At 45.8% G+C, this 22,500-nt stretch overlaps 2 protein-coding genes across 5 annotated transcripts in view; both read right to left on the minus strand.

The window, feature by feature from the left end:
• LOC117815685 (N-acetylgalactosaminyltransferase 7-like) overlaps positions 1 to 2,837 on the minus strand; it is a 26,592-nt gene extending 23,755 nt beyond the window's left edge. Inside the window, exons 1-4 of the mRNA XM_034687551.1 lie at positions 2,650 to 2,837; positions 1,659 to 1,770; positions 1,216 to 1,531; positions 1 to 38 (exon numbers count right to left, since the gene is read on the minus strand). The exon at positions 1 to 38 is cut by the window's left edge and continues 129 nt beyond it. Coding sequence (XP_034543442.1) covers positions 1 to 38; positions 1,216 to 1,531; positions 1,659 to 1,770; positions 2,650 to 2,772 — 589 coding nt within the window. The 5' untranslated portion in view covers positions 2,773 to 2,837. The remainder of the gene's footprint in view (positions 39 to 1,215; positions 1,532 to 1,658; positions 1,771 to 2,649) is intronic.
• Positions 2,838 to 5,783: 2,946 nt separating this feature from the next.
• The window catches only part of galnt7 (UDP-N-acetyl-alpha-D-galactosamine: polypeptide N-acetylgalactosaminyltransferase 7), a 17,292-nt gene continuing 575 nt past the window's right edge, over positions 5,784 to 22,500 (minus strand). Inside the window, exons 1-17 of one of the 4 annotated variants that reach the window (XR_004631835.1) lie at positions 22,354 to 22,500; positions 20,357 to 20,468; positions 19,929 to 20,244; positions 18,959 to 19,125; positions 17,554 to 17,684; positions 17,215 to 17,294; positions 14,031 to 14,213; positions 13,629 to 13,811; positions 9,470 to 9,587; positions 9,250 to 9,372; positions 8,887 to 9,002; positions 8,440 to 8,542; positions 8,246 to 8,344; positions 7,556 to 7,684; positions 7,376 to 7,406; positions 6,823 to 7,010; positions 5,784 to 6,792 (exon numbers count right to left, since the gene is read on the minus strand). The exon at positions 22,354 to 22,500 is cut by the window's right edge and continues 517 nt beyond it. Coding sequence is in view for 3 of the 4 variants with exons in the window: in XM_034687542.1 (XP_034543433.1) it covers positions 6,904 to 7,010; positions 7,376 to 7,406; positions 7,556 to 7,684; positions 8,246 to 8,344; positions 8,440 to 8,542; positions 8,887 to 9,002; positions 9,250 to 9,372; positions 9,470 to 9,587; positions 13,629 to 13,811; positions 14,031 to 14,213; positions 17,215 to 17,294; positions 17,554 to 17,684; positions 18,959 to 19,125; positions 19,929 to 20,244; positions 20,357 to 20,468; positions 22,354 to 22,476 (2,121 nt within the window). In the remaining variant the exon portion in view is untranslated. Of the gene's footprint in view, positions 7,011 to 7,375; positions 7,407 to 7,555; positions 7,685 to 8,245; positions 8,345 to 8,439; positions 8,543 to 8,886; positions 9,003 to 9,249; positions 9,373 to 9,469; positions 9,588 to 13,628; positions 13,812 to 14,030; positions 14,214 to 17,214; positions 17,295 to 17,553; positions 17,685 to 18,958; positions 19,126 to 19,928; positions 20,245 to 20,356; positions 20,469 to 22,353 lie in introns of all 4 variants that reach the window. The other 3 variants (XM_034687542.1, XM_034687543.1, XM_034687544.1) reach the window with 3 other exon arrangements.

Consider the following 22,500-nt stretch of genomic DNA (forward strand, 5'->3'; position numbering starts at 1 on the left):
AGGTCAGCAGTCTGTCGTCATAGTGCCAGTACTTACACCTGGACAGGTGAGACACACAGCAGGTCAGTCACATTCATACAGGTGAATGTTACAGTCTCACACTCAGATACAGACAGTTGTAGAAGTTGATGTTATGGGTCCACGTTTGAATACAGATCAATGTGACATGACTGTTACACTCAGCCGGTGTTGGATTAACTCTCAAGCAATATCAAGACCCATCAGCGATCATCTGATGATGATACCTCTGAGAACGATGGCTAACTTCTCTGTGTTTTAGACAGCAGTCAGTGAGTAACATCTTCCAGTCAGACTTCGTCTCTGTGAGCTGCTTACAGTCCAATCAGCAACCTGAGCAGCAACCGTGTGTTCAGATCAACACAGAAGAGAAATTCAGCCCTCCTAATGAGTACTCAAAGTAAAGTCCGTCAGTGTTTGGTTCATCACATCCCCCAGAGGAGCGTCTGTTCATGTGTTAGTGGTGAGTCTCAGTTTCACTGTAAACAGTTCCACAGAGGCTTCTCTCTGGCTTTCTTCAGCGGTATGAACCTGAAACAGAAACTGATGTTCTTGTGATGTTCTTGTAATTAACGGGTCTTCAGTTTGCTGAAATAACAACATCATGATGCAGATTAGTCCAAAGTCCAAAGTCAAGCTTTGTCAGGTCTGTCCTCAAGAGGAGAAGAAAACTACGCCTACAATGTTTGTTTGTTGAATGGAGGTCTATGAAAGAGGATTAGAGACACTGATGGGGTTTTTTTTAGGTCTGAACTTCTTCACGGAATGTTCCATTTGTTCTCAGAATTCTGACATCAAAGACAGAATTCTAGAATTCTGTCTTTGATGTCAGAATTCTAGAACACCTGCTGCCCACCCTGATGGTGGGCTCCATCATTTCTGATGCGTTCAAGAAGTCAGTAAATCTCAACGCCGATTGTCTTTAGTGACAGCATCAAGCAGATTAGTGTCTCAGTGTAAATGTTTGTTAGCTGCTCTTCATGCAGATATCTGTTTACAGAGAGAAATAAATCCTCCTCAGATTAACAACCATGGGAGCCGTTACTCTGGATTGTTTTCCTCCTGCTTTTGAAGAAGGACACGAGAACTCTTCATAAATATGGTGCAGTGATGGTGCTGCAGGTGTGACTGCAGTTCAAAGTCAGAGTGATGTCAGTCTAACACATATATCTGTACAGTGTGAACAGTCTGACTCACTCTTCATGGCGAATGTCACTGATGCTTCTGTCCAGAGAGATCATGTCGCTGGCCACCATGTTGAAGCCAAACTCCTTGATGGAGGACTGCACGGTGTCTTTGTACTCTGGACCCAGGACAAAGGGTTTGGACTCCTCTCCAGGACCACCAGGGACCCCCGGAGGCTCTGGTTCTTTAGGCTCAAAGTTTCCCAGGATGCCTTTCTTCAGTACAGGGCTGGTGTAGGCGTGAGTGTGGGGTTTGAAAGTCACGTACTGCTGCTGGATCACCTGCTTCTGGTTGAGCTGCTGTTCTGGTTTCTCTGGGTTGTTGGGCTCTAATGGAGGGAAAACCAAGAACCAAACCATGACCCACAGAGAACTGATCTGCATCAAGTGTTCAAAGTGTCTAGAGTCAGTGTCTGAGCTAAGCGTGTTTACAGGATGTCTATGATGGCGTCTCACCACGTTTGAGTCTGATGGCGTGCAGGTCGCCCTCCACCCCCTCCACATGAGGCCAAGGCACCACAGGCTTAAAGTGGTCTGCAGGGTCTGCTCTGGGCAGGGCAGCATCCTCCTGTGGACAGAACAGAAAGACCAAGCAGAGATAAAAACCAGCAGCACGTTTCAGTCAGTTGTTACAGAGACATGTTTCCTGTTCATCAGCTCATCTTTGAACAACACTCTGTAAACGTTGGTGAACCCAGGAGACCAGGTTCTGGACTTTAAAGTGACATGTTGTCCCATTCTTGCCTGATAGATGATTTCAGCTGCTCAACAGTTCAGGGTCTCCTTTGTGGTATGTTTCATGATGCTCCAAATGTTTTCAATGGGGGACGAGTCAGGACTGCAGGGATGCCAGTTCAGCACCTGGACTCTTCTACTATACAGAGCCATGCTGTTGTAATCCATGCAGAATGTGGTTTGGCGTTGTGTTGCTTAAATATGTAAGGTCTTCCTGAAGACGTCATTGTCTGGATGGCAGCATATGTTTCTCCTAAACCTGTATATATTGTTCAGCATTAATGGAGCCTTCACAGATGTGGAAGCTACCCATGCCATGGACTCTTAGGATCCCCATACCATCAGGGACGCTGGCTCTGAACTGTGAGCTGAAAACAAGCTGGTTGGTCCCTCTCCTCTTTAGAGCAGAGGACACAGCGTCCATGATTTCCAAAAAGAATGTCAGATTTTGATTCATCAGACCACAGGACAGTTTTCCACTTCCCCTTAATCAATCTTAAACCGGCTCAGGTCCAGAGAAGTCTCAGTTTGAACCCGCATCTGTGGATGCAGTGTTCTCCACTAGAGAGTCATGTCTGTTTTTAATGCAGTGACTTCCACTAGAGTTTTTGTTCTTGCCCCTCTACCAGGCCGAGTACACCACTAGTTTTGAGGACAGAACTGTCAGTACTGATAGCAGTTAAGTCCTGTTGGTTAGCTGTAGTTAACTCACCTGATTTCCCAAAGGGATGTCCTCGCTGGGTTCGGGGGACAGAGAGGACCATAGAACCACCAGACCCAGAAACGTTGCCACGACCAGCAGAGTCCGCCTCTTAAAGCCAAACCTACACCTCATGCTGAAGCCGCTAACAGATTATGCTACACTAGGTTAACTGTAGAAGCTAACCATCTGAGAGGTTTTGTTATCTCGACCTGCTCGCTGTCCTGACCTGCTGAGACTGACTCTGATCCTCAAAGCTGGGTTTCTCTCCTGTCAGTGATCTAGTGTTGTCATACAGGAGGTTCTTCCGGTTCTTCAGGATCCACCTGTCAGTAATTAGCAGGGCTGAGACTCATTGTTGGCACACCCATGTTGGCACGTTCGCTTGAAGCCTTATACTATTGTATGAGTCAACAATGGTGTGTGTTGAAGTAGTTCTGGCCGGTCTGGATCTCATTCACACCCACACACCCTCAAACACAGGTTCACGCTTTGCATGGTGGGAAAAGATGGTGGCTTACTGCAGCTGAAAGTTACCTGTTTGGTGTTCATTCTGTACGATCTGTGGTTAGTCGATCAGCACACCTGGTCTGTGGAGTGGTTCCTGGATCAGGAGAATACTGAGCTGGAAACCTGAACTGCACTGGGTAGGCGAAAGTGGTCTTCAGTGAAGCATCATGGATGGTGAAATGGATCTGTTGGTGGTCTGGTAACCTGGAGCTGGATCCTTGCTCGCACAAACCTCTCATCTGAGTTTTACTGGAAACTCAGTTTAAATAATTTATGTGGGGCGCCGTTGGCCTAACGGTCTAAGCGTGCGCCCCATATACAGAGACCATAGCCCTCGTCGCAGAGGTTGTAGGTTCAATTCCAGCCACCAACCAATAAAAAAAACAAAAAACATTTACGTTAATACTTGTGGGAACATGCGTTTTATTATCCTGTTTAAGAAGCATGTACGCCGCCACCAGCCGGGAGCACTTACACGCTGAACTCTATCATTTAGAGTTTTCTGCTCTGTGTCTTGGTGGTTTTGCATATTTGAGCATGTGCAGCTGGTTTGCATTTTGCTGCAGTTGTTTCAGTTAGTTGCATTTGTTTTGGACTTATGCAGCACAGATCCCCTGATGAAGATCGATCAGGCCTTTGCAGATCATCGGCCCGTGTTAGCCGTAAAACGGATCACAAACTGAACTCAGTTTGTGTCACCAGGGACTTTTACCAGATCTGTGTCCAGTCCGTCAACACCCATTGGTTCCGTTTTCAGAACGCAGCATGGAGCAGGACCGCCGGACAGCTGGAGTCATGTGACCGAGGTTTCCCCACGGTAATCACTGAATCAAGGATTCTCCTCCTCCTCTCCTCATCCATGTTGTCTTTCTGGTCCTCTGAAAACCTCTGACCTGTTGACTCCAGGCCTGGCTCCGCTCATCATGACGGTTTGTTGTTGCAGTTAAGTGAAATACAATCTGGTGATAACACAGAGTGTTTTATTCTGAAAATTAACCGGATGTTTTCATTTTGTTTTGGTGAAACCTGACTTCCTGTCCCGCTCCATCTGCTCTGTTGAGATTGATGCGTTGTGCTCCGGCAACCGGCAAAAATAGAATTCTTGCGTATCTGATCCGGAGGGCTCCGACTACGGATGGGCATTTCAAGCCAAAATACTATTCAATAATCATTGGCTTCTATGCAACGATTATTCAAATATTACCCCCACCTGTCCCATTAAAAACCCTGTTTGAGTGACAGTCATGAAAACCAGCGGCAGGATGAGGTGCTGCTAGTGGTGGGCACTGACAGTGTCTGTCTTGATCTTCATGTCGGTGTTTCTGTGACGCAGCGCGGCGTGTGTGTTTATATTTTACAGCCATGCTCAGTCTCTGGAAATACGTGTGTAGTAGGGATGCACCAAAATGAAAATTCTTGGCCGAAATCGCAATACATTATGTCATTTATTAGTACCATTGCATTTCTGGCTCTGACTGTGTACTAACCTCACTAAAATCAAGGATCTCATTGAACTTCTCAGACAACAAGGGTGCATGCCCCTCATCTGGTTCATGTTTTTATAGAACTGTATTTTATTATATTTTATTGTATTTTATATTTCAATTTTAGATATTTAAAAGCTGGAAGAGAGAAACAGCATCTCGTTTTTTCCAGTATGTCTCGTATATACAGTGAAAATTGACAATAAAAACCTTTGAATCTTGAATCTATTGAGAGACTAGTCCTGCGCTCTGTTCTCCGTCTCCAAGCGGGTTCTCCAAATCCATCGCGGCCTGGATCATTTCAGGTGCACACTGCTTTATTCCCACATCCAATGATCTTTATAAAACGGATCATGTCCAGTCTCGATGAAGTGCAGAGGATCCGAGGAGATCTCAGTGAAACGTGTGCCGACAGACTCTAAGAGTGTACTTTTCATTGTTTTCACTCCGTGGTCCGTCTCAACCTCTTTGCTTAGAAGACGCTTTAGTGCAGCAGTTAAAGGAAGAATGGATGCAGACATGTTGGCTCTTATCCAGACAAGCACATACTGGCCGTAGTTTTATGCTTGCGTCATCACAACATTCTGTTTCGGCCAGGTTGTTTTGGTGATAAAAGTCTTTTGGACGAAAATCGGGGCAATTATCGGCTGAAATTTTTCGATGGACAAATTTTTGGTGCATCCCTAGTGTGTAGTAGTATGAGATTCAGAAACGGAGAAAAGCACTGCAACTGTCACTAATGTGTTCTTCTTCTTTTGCAATTCAATTAAGTTAGCATTCTTCTACTTCAGACGCTTAAGACGCTCTGTAGCCACCGTCTAGCGGGAATACCGTATTACAACCAGGCACAGGTAAAAATGATGAAAAATTGTACTTTTAAAATGAGAAAATATTCAAAGTAACTTTGATTTTTACAAAGTGAACAAATATTCGAAAACCATTGCCCAACCCTAGCTCCAACCTGCCGGATCGGAGACGCAGCCGGAACGCAACGGAGCAGATCCAGTGAATGTTAACACATTGACTAGAAGAGAAACCGATCAGATCCGGTGCTGTGACGGATTGGAGACGGATCTGTAGGAATTTGGCCGTAACAGGCAGAAAGCAGCATGTGAAGGTGCAGTACCTCACGATAAAAGACAGGAGGCAGCGTGAGCTGTAAAAATCAGGTGTTTATTCGCTCTTCACCCCCCCATATTAAATCTCTGCCATAAGTTAAATATTTACATCATTCAGGCCCTTCACAAAATGATTCAGAGTCTTTACAAAGAATCTATTTACATTGTACAAAACATTGCATACATGATCGTCCACTCACCAAACCCTCTGAGCCCCCCCACAAACAAACATCTTCTCAGTCATGTATTAACCCCCCCACCCCCAAAACAACACAGTGAGTACCATCGTCAGGCAGAGTCACAGTCAGCTGGTCAGACACTGAACCTTCATCAGTCCGTCATAAGGCAGGAGACATCCTCACTCACACCAACATCACAGCCTGTGAGAGCTGACCCATCACCGCTGATCAGCAGAAAGAACTGGATCCAGTCTGATAAATAAAGGGAGTGTGACGGAGGAGTGCGGGGGTCGGACATGGCACACTGTGTGAGGGATCAGACCCTGCTGGCTGTTTTCAGACCCAGAGGTCAGAGGTCAGAGGAGTGTGAGCAGACTGACAGAACGAATGAGAGTGTTTCAGAGTCTGGAGTGAATGTGATGTGAAGAGAGAGGAAACAGAGTTCAGTTAGACAGAGTGTCAGGTCTACGTGTGATGCTGGTTCTGGTCTCATATGGTTCATGTTGTCTGACTGATCAGGATCAGACCACTTTATCTCCGTGTTAGTACTGACGCTAAACTCTCCTGCAGTCTCACCCGAGAGCTCTCTGAGGTAAACATCCTGATCCAGTCTGTACCTGAGCCTGAACCTGCAGTGACACGCCCCCTGATGATGTCACTGACTCCTCCACCAATAGCATGATTCTTTGGTTAGTGAGCTGATGGATTGATTAGAGAGGTTCAATGAGAGCAGACAGTTTACTACGTTAAATCAAAGAGAAGAGGTCTGAAACACCTGAGAGCCCCAAACCACCAATCAAAGACCAGTATGGATCCAGTTCAGACCAGCAGGAGTTTTACAATTGTGTGTGTGTGTGTGTGTGTGTGTGTGTGTGTGTGTGTGTGTGTGTGTGTGTGTGTGTTTATGTGTGTGTGTGTGTTAAGTGTCACAGTCTGACAGGTGTGTTTTAGTTTCCATGTTCGAGTCCCAGTCGGTCACACAGCCACGATGTTGTTCATCTCCCACCTCTGACTGGTTTTACTGGTGTCACAGTCTGAGATGGAGACTGTGTGGAGCAGGTCAGAGCGGTCCAGACACTTTCCTGAGACAGAGAAAACACAGAACAACTTTAGTACAGGGCAACTTTACTACAGAGCAACTTTAGTACAGGGAAACTTTACTACAGAGCAACTTTAGTACAGGGTAACTTTACTACAGAGCAACTTTACTACATGGCAATTTTACAACAGAGCAACTTTACTACAGGGCGACTGTACTACAGAGCAACTTTACTACAGGGCAACTTTACTACAGGGCAACTTAACCATACAGAAACTTTATCACAGGAAAACTTTATCACAAGGAAACTTTCCTACAGGACAACTCTACAACAGGGCAACTTTATGAAACTCTGACATTATCACACGTCAGGTGATGATGAAGATAAAGAAGGTTTGAGGTTTTTACCTGTTGGCACATGAGTGAACCGATGCAGATCCTGAACACGGAGAGACAAAAACACAGATATTGTTCAGTACTTATCTGTGTGTGTGTGTGTGTGTGTGTGTGTGTGTGTGTGTGTGTGTGTGTGTGTGTGTGTGTGTGTGTGTGTGTGTGTGTGTGTGTGTGTGTGTGTGTATACCTTACCTTAAAGTACTTCCACTCAGTGTGTTGGTTCTGGTCACAGTGTGTGATGATGACAGATGAGCTGTCTAGTCCTTTGGTCAGACACTGGTCATACTGCATCAGTTGGTTAGCTTCATTGATACGGAACAACTACACACACACACACGCACGCACACACGCACGCACACACACGCACACAGGGAAGACATCAGCTAAAGAGGAGTACCTTCATCACACAAACTGATAAACAATCAGACCCATTTACATCCAGAGGAGTCGCCCCCCTGCTGGACTTAAGTACGGAGGCAGGTTTATGAAACTTTTGCATTGGCTGTATTGTAGAAACTTAGGCTGTGTGCACCCCTGTGCCTGGTGTGCCCGGCTAGCATGCACCCCTATGCCTCGTGTGCAACCCTATGTCTCGTTGGCACATCAGTGACTCATTCACACCCCTATGGCTTATTTGCTTTGTTCTGATTTGGATCAGTATAAAGTGAGCTGTTAAGGTTTGATGGGAAGGGTCTGTTAGTTGCTTTTCATTGAGTCATGAGTTTAATGTTTGCCAGTCCCCCGCATCTCAATGACCGAGTGTAAGAATCATAAGCTAAACTCAATCTGATGTGGGCACAGTACAGACTCTATAACCCCTACAGACGTTCTCCTTCTTGTTGGAGTGCTTCACCAGACCAGCAGCTCCACATGGGTCAGTACCTGGTTGCCCCCCATCCTGTGGCAGGGTCCGATCTCCACGCTGCCCCCGTTAGTGTGTCCCATACTGTCGATACAGTAACTGGTCTCAAGGCCTCGGATCTACAGAGTCAGGATATCACACAACAAGGTGAACACAGCATGGACACACACACTGAGTGTGCATAGGTGTGTGTGTGAGTGTGTGATGTCCTTACCTCCCCCCACTCCACATTTTTAGGAGGGAGAGGATAGTGCAAAGGGATGTCATAAGCGATCTCCTCCATGAACCACTTGAAGCTCTTGCAGCGATGCTCCTCCCTGAGGAGAAAGACACACAGCACTCAGCAAACAGGTCAGTTACAGACTGCTTAATCTACAACAGATAACCCTACAGCTGCAGGATATGATGACAACTTACATTTCTGAACACATAACTTGGGTATCAACGATAAGAATCAGTTTAAAAAGGTGGCATCAAAGTTTCGATCAATAGAACAGAGGAGGAGCAGTGTGACGTTAGCATGTTCTCAGCAGCATGCTAACCTCAGCAGCGTATTCAGCGTAATGTAATGCAGCGTTCTGATTGGCTGGTTGGAAGGGTCACCATCAGACACTGACAGGACTTGGAGAGTAAATATGTATGATAGGAATAACTGTGTTACCTGAAGCGTTTGAGCTCACTGATGTCTCCGTAGGCCAGCGTGAGAGTCTCAGGACGACTAGCGTAGAAGTAGTCCTTATAATCATCCCACCACACCTCCACCACACGCACATAGTTCTATTTGAAGACACACAGGCAGGGTTTATATTAGTTTAACTCTGAGATCAGCTTAAACCTTTTAATGTCCATGGTGTGAGGGCCAGTGAGGAGGCTCTGTTGAAGACTGGCGTGCCAAATGAGGAACATTTTGTGTGAAGGATGTTTCAATCATTATTTCATACTTTCCTCTTAAAGTTTATTTCTGTGCGAGTAAAGAGTCAACAAACATCAGTCTGCGGGTGTGAGTCAGTGTGAGCTGCTCTACCTTCAGAGTGGGGGAGGATCCGACGTGTGCAGGAGGGGGGTTACCCTGCCAACCCTGCAGTCTGTAGATATGACCGACCCGAGAGCACGGCACAAAGAGCAGCTGACCACCACACTGCCAGATCTACACAAAGACAAACATGCACGCACCCACACACACACATTAAATATGAAATGTGATTAAGATCTTAAATGTATATATACTGCAGTACTCTGTGTACCTTGTAGGATATCTCAAAGTTTTCTCCTCCCCAGATCTGCAGTCCTGGATCATAGAGACCCAGCTCAAAGAAGAACTCTCTCTCTATAGCAAACAGACCCCCCGCCATGGCTGGAGACCTGCAGGCACACACACACACACACACACACACACACACACACACACACACACACACACACACACGCACACACGCACACACGCACACACGCACACGCACACACAAGTGCAAACACACCACAGGTATCTTTAAGAATCAGCACGTCATCTGTTCTCATCAGGTTCATTGACAGGATAATCTCAGTTACAGTTCTATAAGCAGTTAGCACACAGATCAGATGAGTTGAGACCGGGTTAGTAAAGACCACAACAGACAGTCTGAGCTCAGGGCAGTGAGGTGAGTGAAGGTAGAACTGAGAAAGACACACAGACATGATGAATGGAGAAGTTACAGGTGTGTAGGGGGAGTGATGATGCTCCAATCCAAACCCAATCCCACCAGAAGCTCCCAGTTTACCTCCCAACACAGACCCGACCCGGTTTGGATCAGGACCCGGTCTGTAGTATGGTTTAGGGATCATCATTTTCAGTTAGTTACACCAAACACATCAAAGAGTCGGACTGAGTGGAGACAACATGTGAGAGGTTATCCCACGAACACACAAAGAGTGGACACCAACAACCATTTAGACTACAACCAGAGGACAAAACCAGTCCCACCAGAACCAGTTAACGCCAAGCATCAGAAAGCTTAAAGCACAAACAGCTCCCAAACAGCAGGACCACAGTTCTGTTTAGTTGGTTAGTGCAGTCTGAACCAGTCATTAATTCTGAAATGTAAAATCAGCAATAATCACAATACTTTAAAAACCTTAAATACTGTCACTATACGTTAAAGTACTGTAACTGTTCATTAAAATACTGTCAATGTGCTTTAAAATATGGTCATTGTTCTGTAAAATACTGTCACTATGCTGTAAAATGCTGTAAAATACTGTCACTGTGCTGTAAAATACTGTCACTGTGCTGTAAAATACTATCACTGTGCTGTAAAATACTATCACTGTGCTGTAAAATACTGTCACTGTGCTGTAAAATACTGTCACTGTGCTGTAAAATACTGTCACTGTGCTGTAAAATACTGTCACTGTGCTGTAAAATAGTCACTGTAGTGTAAAATACTGTCACTGTGCTGTACAATACTGTCACTAAGCTGTTCAGTAAAATACTGTCACTGCGCTGTAAAATACTGTTTCTGTGCTGTTTAGTTCAAATACGTCACTGCGCTGCAAAATACTGTCACTATGCTGTTCAGTAAAATACTGTCACTGCGCTGTAAAATACTGTTACTGTGCTGTTTAGTTCAAATACGTCACTATGCTGTAAAATACTGTCACTATGCTTTAATATGGTCACTGTTCTGTAAAATACTGTCGCTGTTCTGTAAAATACTGTCATTATGCTGTAAAATACTGTCGCTGTTCTGTAAAAGACTGTCACTAAGCTCATCAGTAAAATACTGTCACTGCGCTGTTCAGTAAAATACTGTCACTGTGCTGTAAAATACTGTCACTGCTCTGTTCAGTAAAATACTGTCACTGCGCTGTTCAGTAAAATACTGTCACTGCGCTGTAAAATACTGTCACTGTGCTGTAAAATACTGTCACTGTGCTGTAAAATAGTCACTGTAGTGTAAAATACTGTCACTGTGCTGTACAATACTGTCACTAAGCTGTTCAGTAAAATACTGTCACTGCGCTGTAAAATACTGTTTCTGTGCTGTTTAGTTCAAATACGTCACTGCGCTGCAAAATACTGTCACTATGCTGTTCAGTAAAATACTGTCACTGCGCTGTAAAATACTGTTACTGTGCTGTTTAGTTCAAATACGTCACTATGCTGTAAAATACTGTCACTATGCTTTAATATGGTCACTGTTCTGTAAAATACTGTCGCTGTTCTGTAAAATACTGTCATTATGCTGTAAAATACTGTCGCTGTTCTGTAAAAGACTGTCACTAAGCTCATCAGTAAAATACTGTCACTGCGCTGTTCAGTAAAATACTGTCACTGCTCTGTTCAGTAAAATACTGTCACTGCGCTGTTCAGTAAAATACTGTCACTGCGCTGTTCAGTAAAATACTGTCAGTAAGCTGTTAAGTAAAATACTGTCACTGCACTGTAAAATACTGTCACTAAGCTGTTCAGTAAAATACTGTCACTATGCTGTAAAATACTGTCACTATGCTGTAAAATACTGTCACTAAGCTGTTCAGTAAAATACTGTCACTATGCTGTAAAATGGTCACTGTGCTGTAAAATACTGTCGCTGCGCTGTAAAATACTGTCACTATGCTGTTCAGTAAAATACTGGAACTGTGCTGTAAAATACTGTCAATGCTGTAAATAGTCACTGTGCTGTACAATACTGTTACTGCGCCGTAAAATACCGTCACTGTTCTGCAAAAGATGGACACTGAGCTGTTAAACACGGTCACGGAGCCGTAAAATATTCTGTCAGTGTTCTGTAAAATACTGTAACTGTGCTGTATAATACTGTCACTGTGCTTTAAAATACTGTCATTGTGCATTAAAATACTGTCACTGCGCTGTAAAATACTGTCACTATGCTGTAAAATACTGTCACTATGCTGTAATATGTTTACTGTTCTGTAAAATATGGTCACTGTTCTGTAAAATACAGTCACTGCACTGTAAAATACTGTCACTATGCTGTAAAATAGTCACTGCACTGTAAAATACTGTCACTATGCTGTAAAATAGTCACTGCACTGTAAAATACTGTCACTATGCTGTAAAATAGTCACTGCACTGTAAAATACTGTCACTATGCTGTAAAATAGTCACTGTGCTGTAAAATACTGTCACTATGCTGTAAAATACTGTCGCTGTTCTGTAAAATACTTTCACTGTTCTTTAAAGTACTGTCACTGCATTAAAATACTGTCATTGCGCTGTAAATTACTGTCTATGTTCAGTTAAATATGGACACTGTTCTTTAAAACACATTCACTAAGCTGTAAAATACTGTCACTTTGCTGTTAAATACCGTCACTGTTCTGCAAAAGATGGACACTGAGCTGTTAAACACGGTCACAGAGCCGTAAAATACTCTGTCACTGTGCTGTAAAATACTGTCACTGTGCTTTAAATACCGTCACTGTACTGTAAAATACTGTCACTGTTCTTTAAAATACCGTCACTGTTCTGTAAAACACATTAACTGAGTTTTAAAATACTGTTACTGTCATTGTTCTGTAAAATACCGTCACTGTGCTTTAAAGTACTGTCACTGTGCATTAAAATACTGTCACTGTGCATTAAAATACTGTCACTGTGCATTAAAATACTGTCACTGTTCTTTACAATACTGTCACTGTGCATTAAAATACCGTCACTGTTCTTTACAATATTGTCACTGTGCATTAAAATACTGTCACTGCGCTGTAAAATACTGTCACTGTGCATTAAAATACTGTCACTGCGCTGTAAAATACTGTCACTGCGCTGTAAAATACTGTCACTGCGCTGTAAAATAGTCACTGCGCTGTAAAATACTGTCACTGCGCTGTAAAATACTGTCATTGTGCATTAAAATACTGTCACTGCGCTGTAAAATACTGTCATTGTGCATTAAAGTACTGTCACTGCACTGTAAAATACTGTCACTGCGCTGTAAAATACTGTCACTGCGCTGTAAAATACTGTCATTGTGCATTAAAATACTGTCACTGCGCTGTAAAATACTGTCACTGCGCTGTAAAATACTGTCATTGGCAGGGTTAGGGTTTAGATACTACATAGGGTTATAAATGTACTGCATGTTATGTTACTCTTGGCTGCTTATTTTAGTCCACCACTGTATAATCTAATACAGAGCACAGTTTTTGATATTTCATTGATTTCTTTACATGAAGGCTGAACTACTCTCTAAATCTAACGCTAATATCATGTGTATTTAAACGTACTCTCTTTTACAGTGAGTAGCTGTTTCACTTAAACTTCTCTTTGGGGTCATTAATGTTTTTCTGATTCTGATACCACGGTTTTACGTTAAATCAGTACTAGTCAGGACTTTCATTCTGATCCGTTTGTCTCTGTTGTCCCTGTCCACGTCAGTCAGGAGTGTTTGTTTTGTGTACCTATATGGCTCAGTGTGTGTCTTTCTGAGTCTTTTTTCTCTGTCTCCTAGAGGGACTCTCTTCCAGAGCATGCTCCAGTCCCAGGCACCTCTAGCGAAGTTGTCCACATCTCCTCCGCCCTGGGGGCTGATGGTATACTTCTGGCCATCAATGGAGTCGATCAGAGGCACCGTACACACCGTTCTGACAGAGGTAGGGTGGGGGCCATGCATTCAGGATACATGGGGGGTGGAGGGTGTGGGGGTGATGGACATGCAGGACAAAGACAGGCAGATACAGACAGCAGTGCCAGTGAAAGCACAGAGACACGGGGTGGATGGATGGGTGGAGGGGTGGAGATGGAGACACAAACAGAACAGGGATGAGTATTAGCATGCTGTCTGCTCTCTGCAGTGTGAGTACCGGTAGGGCTGCATGGTGTGTTTTCTCTTGGCCTTCTCTCTGTGGCTCAGTGGGACTCTCTTCCACAGCAGACTCCAGTCCCACGCTCCCCGGGCCAGACCGTCTTCATCTCCACCCTGCTGGGGCTCCATGCTGTACTCATTACCATCTATATAGTCTATGAGAGGCACTGTGCACACAGTTCTGTACACACACACACACACACACACACACACACACAGCCAAAAACCCAAATATGGAGAGAAATACACAGACACAAACACACGCATCTGTGTCTCTTCCAGGCTGTGATCATTGTTTAAACACTGCAAACATTAAACAGCTCTGTGTGTGGGGTTTAAACTGAGCTTTGTGTGTTGAGTTCAAACTGAGCTCTCTATGTGTGGGTTTTAAACTGAGCTAAACTGACTCTTTGAGGGGTTAGGACCAGCACCCTGGATGGTAAGGACGAGCACTCTGGGGGATGAGGATGAGCACTTTTGGGTGAAAAGATGAGTACTCGGGGGCTAGGAACAGCACTCTTGAGGGTAAGGATGAGCACTGTGGGGAGTTAGGATGAATAGCTGGGGATCTTAGGATGACGCACTCTAGGAGGTTATGATGAGCACTTTTGGGGGAAAGGAAGAGCACCCTCGGGTTTTAGGACAAGCACTCTCGAGGGTTAGGACAAGCACTCTCGGGAGTTAGGAGGAACACTCTCGAGGGTTAGGACGAACACTCTCAGGGGTTAGGTCGAGCCCTCTCGGGGTTAGGATGAACACTCTCAGGGGTTAGGTCGAGCCCTCTCGGGGGTTAGGACGAACACTCTCGGGGGTTAGGACGAACACTCTCGGGGGTTAGGACGAACACTCTCAGGGGTTAGGACGAACACTCTCGGGGGTTAGGACGAACACTCTGGGGGTTAGGACGAACACTCTGGGGGTTAGGACGAACACTCTCGGGGGTTAGGACGAACACTCTCGGGGGTTAGGACGAACACTCTCGGGGGTTAGGACGAACACTCTCGGGGGTTAGGACGAACAGTCTCGGGGGTTAGGACGCACACTCTCGGGGGTTAGGACGCACACTCTCGGGGGTTAGGACGCACACTCTCGGGGGTTAGGACGAACACTCTCGGGGGTTAGGACGAACACTCTGGGGGTTAGGACGAACACTCTCGGGGGTTAGGACGAACACTCTCGGGGGTTAGGACGAACACTCTCGGGGGTTAGGACGAACACTCTCGGGGGTTAGGACGAACACTCTGGGGGTTAGGACGAACACTCTCGGGGGTTAGGACGAACACTCTCGGGGGTTAGGACGAACACTCTCGGGGGTTAGGACGAACAGTCTCGGGGGTTAGGACGCACACTCTCGGGGGTTAGGACGCACACTCTCGGGGGTTAGGACGCACACTCTCGGGGGTTAGGACGAACACTCTCGGGGGTTAGGACGAACACTCTCGGGGGTTAGGACGAACACTCTCGGGGGTTAGGACGAACACTCTCGGGGGTTAGGACGAACACTCTCGGGGGTTAGGACGAACACTCTGGGGGTTAGGACGAACACTCTCGGGGGTTAGGACGAACACTCTCGGGGGTTAGGACGAACACTCTCGGGGGTTAGGACGAACAGTCTCGGGGGTTAGGACGCACACTCTCGGGGGTTAGGACGCACACTCTCGGGGGTTAGGACGCACACTCTCGGGGGTTAGGACGAACACTCTCGGGGGTTAGGACGAACACTCTCGGGGGATGGACGAACACTCTCGGGGGTTAGGACGCACACTCTTAGGGGTTAGGACGAACACTCTCGGGGGTTAGGACGAACGCTCTCGGGGGTTAGGACGCACGCTCTCGGGGGTTAGGACGCAAACTCTCGGGGGTTAGGACGCACACTCTCAGGGGTTAGGACGAACACTCTCAGGGGTTAGGATGAACACTCTCAGGGGTTAGGACGAACACTCTCGGGGGTTAGGACGAACACTCTGGGGGTTAGGATGTGCACTCTCTGGGGTTAGGACTACCACTTGAGGGGTTAGGACGAGCCTTCTCTGGGGTTAGGAGCGGGGGATTAGGAGGAGCACTTGGGGGGTTAGGACGAGCACTCCTGAAAGGTTTGGATGATCAGCATGTGGGGTCTAGGATGAGTCCTCTCAGGGGTTAGGACGAGCACTCTCGGGGGTTAGGACGAACACTCTCGGGGGTTAGGACGCACACTCTTAGGGGTTAGGACGAACACTCTCGGGGGTTAGGACGAACGCTCTCGGGGGTTAGGACGCACGCTCTCGGGGGTTAGGACGCAAACTCTCGGGGGTTAGGACGCACACTCTCAGGGGTTAGGACGAACACTCTCGGGGGTTAGGACGAACACTCTCAGGGGTTAGGATGAACACTCTCAGGGGTTAGGATGAACACTCTCGGGGGTTAGGACGAACACTCTGGGGGTTAGGATGTGCACTCTCTGGGGTTAGGACTACCACTTGAGGGGTTAGGACGAGCCTTCTCTGGGGTTAGGAGCGGGGGATTAGGAGGAGCACTTGGGGGGTTAGGACGAGCACTCCTGAAAGGTTTGGATGATCAGCATGTGGGGTCTAGGATGAGTCCTCTCAGGGGTTAGGACGAGCACTCTCGGGGGTTAGGACGAGCACTCTTGGGGGTTAGGACCTGCACTCTTGAGGGTTAGGACTACCACTCAAGGAGTTAGGACAGCACCTTCGGGTTTTAGGTTGATCACTCTCTGGGATTAGAATGAGCACTCAGGGGGGTTAGGACAAGCAATCGGGGGATTGGGACGAGCACTTGGGGGGTTAGGATGAGCAGCATGAGAGGGAAACTCTGTTGGTTTAAGTGGACTGGTTGTTCAAGCTGACTCATTGTAGGGTATAGGGGGGATTTTCGCAGGCGTTTGAGGAGCAGCTGAATTAATGTGACTATGTGTGACCAATGCTGTTTCTCACACCATTAGATCCACAGGGAGAAAGAGCTGAAACACAAAGGTATCATGAGCCATAGTAACCAGTTAAAAGCTGCTCTGCTAATGGTGGATTAGATGAGATCAGACTCAGTCCTGTCTGTAAGATGGGACTTGATCTTATCTGTTTTAAGATAGAGAGAGAGTGTGTGTGTGTGTGTGTGTGTGTGTGTGTGTGTGTGTGTGTGTGTGTGTGTGTGTGTGTGTGTGTGTGTGTGTGTGTGTGTGTTACCTGTCTTTTGATATAGGAGCGATCAGAGGAGCGTACCAGTTGATTCCAACCTCACAGTGAGCATCCAGGTAGATCAGCACCTGGAGAGCAAACACAAACACCTGATGTGATATTGTCTCCACTGTTTCAGTTGGAAACACAGATTTAGAAACACAGCAACCAAATGCAGCCACAGCATTTCAGCTAATAAACAAACTGCACCTCAATCAGCATCCCAGAGTCCCTCCCGGTTTATCACTCTGATCAACCAGTACATGGTACTGATAGAGTAGTGCCAGCTGTGTGTGTGTGTGTGTGTGTGTTTGTGTGGGTATCAGCATCAGTGACATCATCAGGTACCTGTCCTTTAGTGGCCTTGTTGGCTCCAATGCTCCTGGCCTGGATCAGTCCTTCTCTCTTCTCATTCCTGAACAGTTTCACCAGACCGTTCCACTGTTTGATGTAGTCCTCCAGACGCTCCTTCAAGTGGGCTACACAAAAAAAACAGCCAAACATACACAGACACACAAGCTAAATGTCATATAACCATGGTTAACTCAATTAGGACACATCAGCAGGTGCTTGTCTGTGAGTTATGTCATAGGTTTCTGTTTCAGTGTGACGTTGCTGGTTTGGTCAGACATCTCTAAATCAGTGTCACATTGCTGGTTCAATGTGATGATGCTGGTTCAGTCAGACATCTCTGGTTCAGTGTGACGTTGCTGGTTCAGTGTGATGTTGCTGATCAAGTTTGATGTTGCTGTTTCAATGTGATGTTGCTGGTTCAGTGTGACGTTGCTGGTTCAGTGTGATGTTAATGGTTCAGTGTGATGTTGCTGGTTCAGTGTGAGGTGGCTGATCCAATGAGATGTTGCTGATTCAGTGTGACGTTGTTGGTTCAGTGTGATGTTGCTAATCTTGTGTGATGTCATTGGTTCAGTGTGATGTTACTGGTTCAGTGTGATGTTACTGGTTCAGTGTGATGTTGCTGGTTCAGTGTGATGTTGCTGATCTTGTGTGATGTCACTGGTTCAGTGTGATGTTGCTGGTTCAGTGTGATGTTGCTGATCTTGTGTGATGTCACTGGTTCAGTGTGATGTTGCTGGTTCAAGGGGCGTGTCCACTGCCGGCGTTTCTGGCGCTGGCAGTGCCGGTTTTCTATTCAAACTCAATGTGATTCAGCATTTTCAGCTCTCAGTGCCTTCAGAGTCAGCTGATTTTTGTCTCTGAGCGCATTCAGTTGAAAATACTTCAACTTTTGGAACACCGCCGCGTTCATCAATGTGACTTCTTGATCACTGACAAATCAGAATCAAGAAGGGGGGGACTTCTAAAATCATCTTACCAACACAATGGCAGAGGTCCGTGCGGAGGAGAAAAGTCATCACACTTGTTTTGTCGAGATACAATTTCCTGGTTCAGAGCTGCTGCAGATGGTCTGACACGATTTCTATCTATATGTTTTACAGTTTCATGTTAAAATGCTGTTGAATAAAAGCATTTATGAAGCATACAGAGCATTTTAAAACAGACCTAAAGGGACACAAAAGTGACTTTTTCGACTTTCGTTACCAAGTAACAGTAAACGCTGGTGATAAATGCTCTGAAACTGAGGTTATGGGTGCTCCCAGCGCAAAAAACGGCTGCTGTGGACACGCAACCTCAGTGTGATGTTGCTGATCTAATGTGATGTTGCTGGTTCAGTGTGATGTTGCTGGTTGAGGTTGATTGTTGTGCTTCATGTGTATTGCTGGTGAACTCTGACCTTTGTTGCTGAAGTCGTCGATAAGGACGATCTCAGCCAGGTATCTCCTGGGGGTCCTCTTGATCACACTGTGGACGGTCCTCATCAGTGTAGACCAGCCTTCATTATGAAACACGATCACCACACTGGAGGTCAGCAGTCTGTCGTCATAGTGCCAGTACTTACACCTGGACAGGTGAGACACACAGCAGGTCAGTCACATTCATACAGGTGAACGTTACAGTCTCACACTCAGATACAGACAGTTGTAGAAGTTGATGTTATGGGTCCACTCTTGAATACTCTTTCCACTGTTTTGCAGATAATTTGAAAATGTATGTCTTTCAAAAACAAAAGACTCCATGAAATATAATATAAGATAGGCTCAGACTATTGACAGCTTTAAATATTTACTTAAAAGACACACCTCTTTGCGTTGGCTTTTAATACCTGTTGAGCAGGACATCCAACATTTAATTTTGCTTTTATTTATTGTGGCCTTTTCTTGTGTTCTCTATTGTGTTTTTAATATCTATTCTTTTTTAATTACTATTTGTTTTTCTTGATGGTGTTTCTAAGCTTGTACAGCAGTTTGGCCAACTGCGGTTGTTTTAAAATGTGCAACATGTGCTTTATAAACAAAGTTTGATTTGAATCCAGATCTCCTCCTCTGTGATATGAATGTCTATTGGTCCTGCAGGTTCTTGCTGGATTAACATGTGGTGGATTTATTAGTTAGAATACAACATGTAGACCATTGTATCCACAGCTGTTTGTTTGCAGAGGGTGCGGAGAGCTGCTACAGTAACCACACCAAATCAAACACAACAGTGTTGTAATACAGGATGAGGAGTGTGTGGATGTGCTCTATGAGTTCATAGCTGATGAACACAGTTCAGTTAAGTTGACGTCTGTGGTGTGTTGACACAACCTACCCTGACCCTGCCCTCCAGAGTGAGGTCAGTCTAACATATATATCTGTCTGACTCACTCTTCATGGCGAATGTCACTGATGCTTCTGTCCAGAGAGATCATGTCGCTGGCCACCATGTTGAAGCCAAACTCCTTGATGGAGGCCTGCACGGTGTCTTTGTACTCTGGACCCATGACAAAGGGTTTGGCCTCCTCTCCAGGACCACCAGGGACCCCCGGAGGCTCTGGTTCTTTAGGCTCAAAGTTTCCCAGGATGCCTTTCTTCAGTACAGGGCTGGTGTAGGCATGAGTATGGGGTTTGAACGTCACGTACTGCTGCTGTATCACCTGCTTCTGGTTGAGCTGCTGTTCTGGTTTCTCTGGGTTGTTGGGCTCTAATGGAGGGAACACAAAGAACCAAACCATGACCCACAGAGAACTGATCTGCATCAAGTATTCAAAGTGTCTAGAGCCAGTGTTTACAGGATGTCTACGATGGCGTCTCACCACGTTTGAGTCTGATGGCGTGCAGGTCGACCTCCACCCCCTCCACATGAGGCCAAGGCACCACAGGCTTAAAGTGGTCTGCAGGGTCTGCTCTGGGCAGGGCGGCATCCTCCTGTGAGACAGAACAGAGGGTTTTAACACCATCAGCACCACACCAGGAACACAAAGATATACACGTGTTGTACTTAAAAGGGACCGTCTGAGGAGCTTTAAAAATCAATACTCAAATCAAAACAACATCTAGACGTTTTTATGCTTGGCTTAAACTCGGTCTCAGCAGATGTGTGTCTAACATGAGTCTGGTCCTGCTGGAGGTTTCTGCCTGTTAAAGGAAGTTTGTCCTTGCCACTGTAACTTGCTAAATGCTGCAAAGTGCTCTGCTCATGGTGGATTAAGATGAGATCAGACTGAGTCCTGTCTGTAAGATGGGACTGGATCTGATCCTATCTTGATGTTGGGTCTTTCTTAATAATGCAACATAGAGTACGGACTAGACCTGCTCTGTTTGGAAAGAGTCTTGAGATAAAAATGGTTGCTATATTAACAAAGCTGAAGACAAACACAGTTGTTTATAAACCAGTAAACACAAGCTCTCTGTGTGTTTGTCTCTGGGTTAGTCTAGATTGATGTCTGCTCAGAGCTCCAGGCTGCTTTAACTGTCAGGAGGTTTAAGTCTGAACCTGAGGTCTGAAGTTTGATTTGACTGACTTCATGCTGCTGCGTTCACAGAGTGAGGCGTTGTCTGGATTTACCTGCTCCGCGTTTGGATTGTTTAAACACCTTATTAATAATAATAATAATGCTTGTTATTTAAAGGCGCCTTTCTCAGCACTCAAGCTCACCATACAGGGCAGAGTTTAAAAAGAACACTATAAAAATTAGGCAGATAAAAACAACAAGGTATGATGCAGTGTAATTAATAAATACAAATAAAATTAACAGGTTAAGATACAGTGCAGTGAAGAGGTGTAATCAGAGTGAATATGACAGTTTAAAAATATGTGTTTTGAGATGTGATTTGAAAAGGGAGAGTCGATGTTAAGGATGTCTGGTGGGAGGGAGTTCCAGAGCAGACCAGCTGAAGACTCTGGACCCCATGGTGGTTAAGCGGGCGGGTGGTGTAGTGAAGTGAATGGAAGAAGAAGAAGACGACCTGAGAGTGCGGCTGGGTGTGTTGATGTGGAGAAGTTCAGAGAGTTATGGAGGAGCGAGGTGATGGAGGGCCTTAAAGGTATTTGAAACTTGTGATGAGGCCGTTCACCTTCACCTGCTCGCTGTGACCTTAAAAAGGTGTGTATAAAGTGCTGTTTCATTCAGCCCACAGCTGGCACGTGTCATCCGTGGACAGGTGAGTGTGGAAGGTATCCATACACAGTGATCTGCACTCGGGACACCTGGGATCCTCGCATAGTTCCTCGTGGATGAGATACGTGGACTAGGTGCGTTTTCGACAGTAATAAAGCCGTTACGGTGAGAACAGAAGTGCACCTGTGTGACTATTAGCAGCAGCTAGCTAGAGGTGTATCTCCATGACAACCGATAAACAGCTAGCTGACCTGAATGCTAGCGCATTTAGAACACATCAGTCATCATACACACCTGTAACACACAGCTGTAACACACAGCTGTAACACACCTGTAACACACCTGTAACACACAGCTGTAACACACCTGTAACACACAGCTGTAACACACCTGTAACACACAGATGAACACACACACCTGTAACACACAGCTGTAACACACCTGTAACACACAGCTGTTAACACACCTGTAAACACACAGCTGTTAACACACAGCTGTAACACACAGCTGTTAACACACAGCTGTAACACACAGCTGTAACACACAGCTGTAACTCATCCAACAAACAGCCAGGATGTAAACAGCTCAGTCTTACTCTGTTTCGGGGTTTGATGACAGCTAACCAGCTAAACCCCTGTTGGTCAGTTGGTTAGCTGGTTAGCTTGTTAGTTGGTTAGCTGTAGTTAACTCACCTGTTTTCCGAAAGGGTCGTCCTCGCTGGGTTTGGGGGACATGGACGACCAGAGAACCACCAGACCCAGAAACGTCCCCACGACGAGCAGAGTCCGCAGAATGAAGCCCACCTTCAGCCTCATACCTAGGCTAACGGAGTGAGCTAA

This window comes from Notolabrus celidotus, chromosome 7, assembly GCF_009762535.1.
Source record: "Notolabrus celidotus isolate fNotCel1 chromosome 7, fNotCel1.pri, whole genome shotgun sequence".
NCBI lineage: Eukaryota > Metazoa > Chordata > Actinopteri > Labriformes > Labridae > Notolabrus > Notolabrus celidotus.